A 7,396-nucleotide genomic window follows, 5' to 3' on the forward strand; every position below is an offset into this window, starting at 1 on the left:
TAAACAGAAGGAAGTATGGATTAGATCAATCCACTTGAATAGAAATCATGATGATTTTCCATATTTTTAGTGTTATTTCCTAATAACCAAAATTCAAAATTTTTAACTACCACCATTAGTCATGTGATGGAAATAGCTAGAGAATGTGACTAATGAAAGAAAGAAGTATAATTTGTACAAGTCACATGAAAAAGCGAGAAAGAAGTTACCTACAAAGTGAGGAATAATGCGGCCTTTTGAAGAAGCCATAATATCATGTTAGGAGTATTTTTAAGTCATTTTGGACCAACAACTAGTAATTCCAAGTCGGTGTTTCATAGAGATAAGGTTGGAGTTAGCAAAATAATGATATTTATCACCTTTACTAGTATGTTTTGAAGATGCACACACGAAAATACATGTACAATTGATAAATATGATATGATGTGTGATACACGTTTAAAAGTTTTTTTTAAGCTGTTTTGGTACCGCAAGCAGAAGATAATAAAAATTTCTTAACAAATTATTATTACGAGGAAATTAAAAAATTAAAAAAAAAAAAACAGCCGTCGAGGTAGTATGCAACGGTTTTCATGTTAAGCACGATAACTGATCCAGTTCCATTTAAAAGTGACCAACAATTAATTTGTTTGGCCGAACTTTTAAAATTAATTTATTTGAAAACAATTTTTCATTAAATATTTTTTTGGTGTAAAATAATCTGTGTTTGACTAACCAATTTGAAAATCACTTTTTGAGTAGCAATTAATATTAAACCAAACTTATAAAAAGCTTTTTTAAGTATATTTTCTCAATACTATTTTTTTAAAAAAATAGATATTTAAAACTATATTTAGAGAATATCTATTTTTTTCTTAGCTTTTATGTTATTATTCTTTGTTATTTCCCAAAATACTTATGATCTCTTAAAAGTTTGGTCCAACACCTAATGAGTTAGAAAATTGTACAAGAAATCTAAAATAGTATGACTTTATCTATGCAACAACAACAGGAGATTCAACTTGTAGGAATTTCTTGCCTATAAATACCTTTGGCCTAGCATGCTTTAACATTCATCCAAAAAAAAAAAAAATCATTTTCCCTAATCTCATAATAAAATAACTAGTTTTTCCATAATGACCATATTTACAAATCGTAGCAAATACATTTGCTTAGCTTTGTTCTTTATAGTTTTTGGACTTTGGAGCTCTCAATTAGCTTCATCACGTCCGATTAACAATGAGACAACCATGCGAGTTAGGCATGAGCAATGGATTGCCCATCATGACAAAATTTACAACGATCTGAAAGAGAAAGAAATACGTTTCAAGATATTCAAAGAAAACGTGGAACGTATAGAAACTTTTAATGCAGGAGAAGATAAAGGGTACAAACTTGGCGTTAATAAATTTGCTGATCTCACAAACGAAGAGTTTCGTGTGTTACATACCGGTTACAAGAGTTCATCACACCCTAAGATTATGTCCTCCTCAAAGCCAAAAACACATTTTAGGTACGCTAATATAACAGACGTACCGCCTATTATGGATTGGAGAAGGAAAGGAGCTGTTACCCCTATCAAGGACCAAATGGAATGTGGTTAGTCAAGATTTTTCCCCATACTTCTTTATTTTTGTTGGTTTATTTTTACTTATTCACTATTTTGATTAAAATAAATATTTACATAGTTAAAATTTTTATTAAATGATTCAAAATCTATATATACATAAAAATAATTTTAATCAGGTATAAACAATATAATTCTTTCATACTTACTAACTCCTCTCCTCCTTATACTTGCAACTTGCCATTTCGTATATATATATTTAAAAAAAGACAAATTTACTTTTCTGGTTCTATCCTAAACATGAATTAGTCATTTTGAATTTATTAAATAAATTAATAGAGTCAACAAAACAAAAAAGAAGGGGACAAATTTCCATTTCTTTGTGACTGTCTCATAATTTAAGGAAATTTTCAAAAAGGTAGCTTGTGCTCTTTCAAAACACACACACATTTTCTTTCTTTCTTTCTTTCATTTTTTTTTTTGGTTGTTTGTTTGGTGGTATGGAAACATACAGGATGCTGTTGGGCATTTTCTGCAGTAGCAGCTATGGAAGGGCTACACCAACTGAAAACAGGAAAATTAATCCCTTTATCAGAGCAAGAGCTTGTAGATTGTGATGTCGAAGGCGAGGACCTAGGTTGCACCGGAGGACTCTTGGATACTGCCTTTCAATTCATCATAAAAAATAAGGGCCTTACTACTGAAGCAAATTATCCATACCAGGCAGCAGATGGTGTCTGCAACAAGAAAAAATCAGCTCTTTCAGTAGCCAAAATTACAGGTACACATTTAGCCTTTTAAAAAAAAAAAATTATAATTCAGCTCGCTCATTTACTTAATTAATTACTACAGGATATGAAGATGTACCGGCCAACAACGAGAAGGCTCTTTTGCAAGCTGTGGCTAATCAACCGGTGTCGGTGGCAATCGATGGGAGTAGCTTCGATTTCCAGTTTTATTCAAGTGGTGTATTTAGTGGATCATGCAGTACTTGGCTTAACCATGCTGTTACGGCAGTGGGATATGGTGCTGCAAGTGATGGTACAAAATATTGGATTATAAAGAATTCATGGGGTAGTAAATGGGGTGAAAATGGATATGCACACATGAAAAGAGATATTGATGATAAAAAAGGCCTTTGTGGACTTGCCATGAAGGCTTCTTATCCCACTGCCTAAACGAAATTAATTATCCTTAGCTTTTTACTACTAGTATTTTTCAACCATCAACATATGTGAATACTTTCTTTTTTTGGGTTTGGAATAGGGGAGGGATTATGAATTTTCAGGAACAAAAGGTAAAGATTTGCGTAGCCAATCAACTGAGCTATTCAGATTTTCCTGAAAAACATATGTGAATACGTTTGTGGGTTTGAAGTAGTCTCTTATTGAACTGTCCATAGTTACGTTATTATAGCACTAAAAAGTGCCAGCTTCTATTTAATTGTATTGTATGTGCATCATGTGAAATAAGTAATATTATAATGGTTATATGGTTTAAATTTGATTTGACTTATCACCGGCTTTCCCTTGCAACAATAATATATGACGTGCGTTCTGTATGAAATTAATAATGTCCCAATAAGAGTACGTGTTTCTTATGACTAGTAAATATTGATTGATATATTATTAAGCGCAAATCCCACAAGTATTATTATTATATATATACATCTGTCAAATTGAAGAGAGCTGCAAAACCTCCATGGATGAAGGCTTGATTAAAGAGGAAGAAGAAGAGGCATTGAAAACGTGTGAACAATTTTCATTAAGTTGTGTAACTGAAAATGTGAGCAGGCTGTGGTTATATAACAACCAAAACAGAAACTATAACCAACTTCCTGAAAAGCTAAACTAACTAATTGAATTAACAACTAATTAATTACATTAACAGCTATGTGTAATGACTAATTTAACCTCAATACCCCCCCCCCCCTCAAATTGGAGCAGAGGTGATCGAAACCAATTTGTCTAGAATTGTAGAATGCTTAATCCCAGTAAGTGCTTTTGTAAGAACATCTGCCAACTGATCAGTAGTATCAACATGATGTAATGAAATAAGCCCTTCTTGGAGTTTTGATCTCACAAAATGGCAGTCCACTTCTATATGTTTCGTACGTTCATGAAAAACAGGATTTTTAGCAATATGTATGGCTGCTTGGCTATCACAAAACACAGGAAATGGTGCAGTCTGATATATATTCAGCTCTTCAAACAACCTTTGCAACCAGGTTAATTCACCTACTACTTTTCTCAAGGATCTGTACTCTGCTTCAGCTGATGAGAGTGAAATTGTTTCTTATTTCTTGGACTTCCAGCTAATAGGACTGTCGCCTAACAATACAATATAACCACAAACAGATTTCCTTGAATCAGGACAGGCAGCCCAATAAGAATCGCAATATGCTTGTACATCAAAGTTTGCAGCAGATGACATGAAAACACCAAGAGTAGGATCTTTCTTGAGGTATCTTAACATATGAAAAGCAGCATGTAGATGAGGCTCTCTAGGATCTTGCATGTACAGACTGAGAAGTTGTACACCATAAGCGAGATCAAGCCTAGTATGTGTGAGGAAATTCAACTTGCCAATTAGTTTTCTGTAATAAGTAGGGTCATCCAGAACTTTCCCTTCATGGGATCTTAGCTTGATATTTGGATGTAGTGGAGAAGACAAAGGAGCCGTGTGATCACAATTGAACTCTTTGAGAAGATCCAACACAAACTTTCTCTGAGAAACCAGAATTCCATCATCTTTGTACAAGACTTCTAGGCCTAGAAAATAATGTAGTCTGCCAAGATCTTTGATCTTAAACTGATTGTCAAGGAACCTTTTTAGCTCATCAATTTCATCAGTGTCTGTTCCTGTCAGTAAGATATCATCCACATAAACACCTAGAAAGACATTAGATGCACCTCTTTTCTTGTAAAACAGTGAATAGTCATGAGGAGAATGTTCATATCCTCTTGTGTGTAGTGCCTCAGTCAGCTTTTCATACCACTGCCTACTAGCCTGCTTTAAACCATATAATGACTTGTTTAATTTGCAAACTAAATTTTTGTGAGGAGTGGCCGAACCTGGTGGGATGTCCATATACACTTCTTCATGTAAATCTCCTTGTAGGAAGGCATTGTTCACATCAAGCTGATGTATGTTCCACTGTTTCTTTGCAGCAACAGCAATAAGTGTTCTCACAATGGTCATCTTGACCACAGGTGAGAAGGTTTCTGTATAGTCTATGCCATGATGTTGGGTATATCCCTTTACTACAAGTCTTGCTTTATACCTTTCTACACTTCCATCAGCCTTGTGTTTAACCTTGTAAACCTACCTACAACCAACAGACTTCTTATCCTTTGGCGGTTTGTGAGAGTCCAAGTATTGTTGTCATGCAGGGCAGGGAACTCTTGTGTCATTACCTTTTGCCATGAAGGATCCATAGATGCTTCCTCATATGAATTAGGTTCACAGTCATGAGAAATATTCATTACAAAAGACTGACTATCAGAACTAAAGACATCAGGAGACACATGATGTTTAAGAGTGAAAAGGGCATTCAAGGGTAAAGAATGTGGTTGTGGTGGTTGTGAATTTGAAACAGTTGGGGATGGTACATTGTGAACATAGTCAGTCAAGTATGTAAGAGTCTTATGTAGCCTTTGGGATCTTCTAAGCTATGGTATGGATGTGGAATTTTCAGGTGTGATATGAGTAGGTGAAGTGGAATTTTCAAGTGTGATATGAGTGGGTGATGTGGTTGTTTCTTTACTGGAGTAATCTTGATCATCATATGATGCTGGATAATCATGAAGAGACACACAATGGAAAGGAAATTTTGGAAAGTGAGTAGGGTCTTTAGACATGGCAAAAGGAAATATAGTTTCATGAAAAATAACATCCCTTGAGACATGAATTTTCTGAGTGGATAGGTTCAAGACTTTGTAACCCTTTGTAGCATAAGGATATCCAACAAACACATGTGGTATGGTTTTGGGATCAAACTTAGTTCTGTGAACTTTTGGAGTAGTAGGATAACATAAACATCCAAAACTCTTTAGGTGAGAGTAGATAGGTTTGTGTTTATATAAAATTTCATATGGAGTTTTATTGTGGAGAGGAAAAGAAGGTAGTCTATTTATAAGATATGTGGAAGCAAGTATACATTCACCCCAATATTTCACTGGGAGTTTCGACTAAAAAAGTAGAGCCCTTGCTGTTTCAAGAATATATTTGTGCTTTATTTCGACCACACCATTTTGTTGAGGAGTATAGGGGCAAGATTTCTGATGGATGATCCCTTTGGATTGAAAAAATAAAATGGTTTCATTGCTAGTGAATTCCAAACCATTATCTGATCTAATGGTTTTAACAGTGGTGCTGAACTGGTTCTCAACCATGAGTATAAAGGCTTTAAGGACATGGAAAGCATTGCTTTTACAGCTTAGAAGTTGTGTCCAGGTAGATTTACTAAAGTCATCTACTAAGGTAATGAAATACTTGAAGTTATCATGAGTTGTTGTTTGATATGGACTCTAGATGTCAACATGTAATAGTTCAAAAATGCCAGTAGTGGTGTGAGTTTTTGGTGGAAAGGGTAATCTGGATTGTCTTGCCATGGGACATATAGGACAGAAGAAAGGTTGTCTTGATGAGAATTTTGCTGGTATGGAGGATATATTTTTCATCTTCACAAAGGGTACATGTCCAAGTCTATAATGCCACAACAGATCCACACTATCATTAGGAAAGGAACTAGAAATAAAAGAGTTGTTAGCAACATTGTCTTTATTACCAACAAGAGAAGAGTTTATTTCATCTGAATGAGAGTTACAAGAAAAAGATGTACATTGTACTTTATTACTGGATAAAGGGTAAAGGGAAGAGGAATAATGCTGAGCATGTGAATTCTTTTGTAAGCAATCTGAGCAAAGGAAATAAAGGCCATCATGCATCTTACCAATTTCCAGAGGCCTCTTCAGTGAAGAGGCCTGCAACAGACAAGAAGTGTTAGAAAAAGAGACAGTGCATTGAAGATGGTTTACAAGAGAGTTGATGGAGATTAAATTGTATTTGAATGAGGGGGCATACAATACTCCTGACAAGATGATTTTAGGTGTAAGATGTACACTACCAACCACTGTGATTTTGACTCTATATCCATTTGGTAATTTGACTAACATAGGATAAGGTAGATTTACTGGATTTACAAGGTTATTTTTGTTAAAAGTCATGTGATGAGAGGCTCCTGAGTCCAGAATCCATAGGTCAGTCCTTGTTTTGAAACATTCACATGAAAGTTTGATATAATCAAGAGAGAAAGAGCAAGCAAAACCACCTGCAAAGTTCATCGATCCACACACTTCATCATTTTGAAATTGATTCAGCAAGTGAGAAACTTGATCATATTGCTCCTTGGTGATACTGATGTTCTCATTTCCTTGAGGGTCATTGCAAGAGGTTGAACTTGATTCCTTTGTTTGTCCACTAGTATTTCTATCACAGGATAGTCTTACAGAGTTTGCTGATGCACCTCTTCCTTTATTGTTATGCCTTGGATTTGGATATGTGTTTTGAACTGTGTTCCTTGGATTATGCTGATCACGAGCAGAGCCATTTGTGTCATTAGATGGATAGCCATGCAACTTGTAACACTTTGCTCTAACATGTCCTGGTCTTCTACAATAGTCACAGAAAGGTCTTCCTCTTGGTGTTGTGTTGGAGGTAGAATAGTTTGTTTGAAAACTTCTACCTCCTGAACTTGATGAAACTGCAGCTAGAGAACTACTCTCAGTAAACAGTTGATTATTTGGTTTAAATTCTCGTTGTTTTTCCTCCTGCACTAGTAAGGCAAAA

The 7,396-nt window shown here is 35.0% G+C and overlaps 1 protein-coding gene across 1 annotated transcript; it reads left to right on the forward strand.

Moving 5' to 3' along the window:
* Window positions 1-793: 793 nt before the first annotated feature.
* On the forward strand, window positions 794-3,047 carry LOC101251058 (senescence-specific cysteine protease SAG39-like). Its single transcript, XM_004233006.5, has 3 exons — window positions 794-1,578; window positions 2,061-2,327; window positions 2,399-3,047. Exons 1-3 carry the CDS (start codon window positions 1,116-1,118, stop codon window positions 2,722-2,724), a joined length of 1,056 nt encoding a protein of 351 aa, XP_004233054.1. The 5' UTR covers window positions 794-1,115; the 3' UTR covers window positions 2,725-3,047.
* The last annotated feature ends 4,349 nt before the right edge of the window (window positions 3,048-7,396 follow it).

The sequence above is a fragment of the Solanum lycopersicum genome, chromosome 2, assembly GCF_036512215.1.
Source record: "Solanum lycopersicum chromosome 2, SLM_r2.1".
Lineage (NCBI taxonomy): Eukaryota > Viridiplantae > Streptophyta > Magnoliopsida > Solanales > Solanaceae > Solanum > Solanum lycopersicum.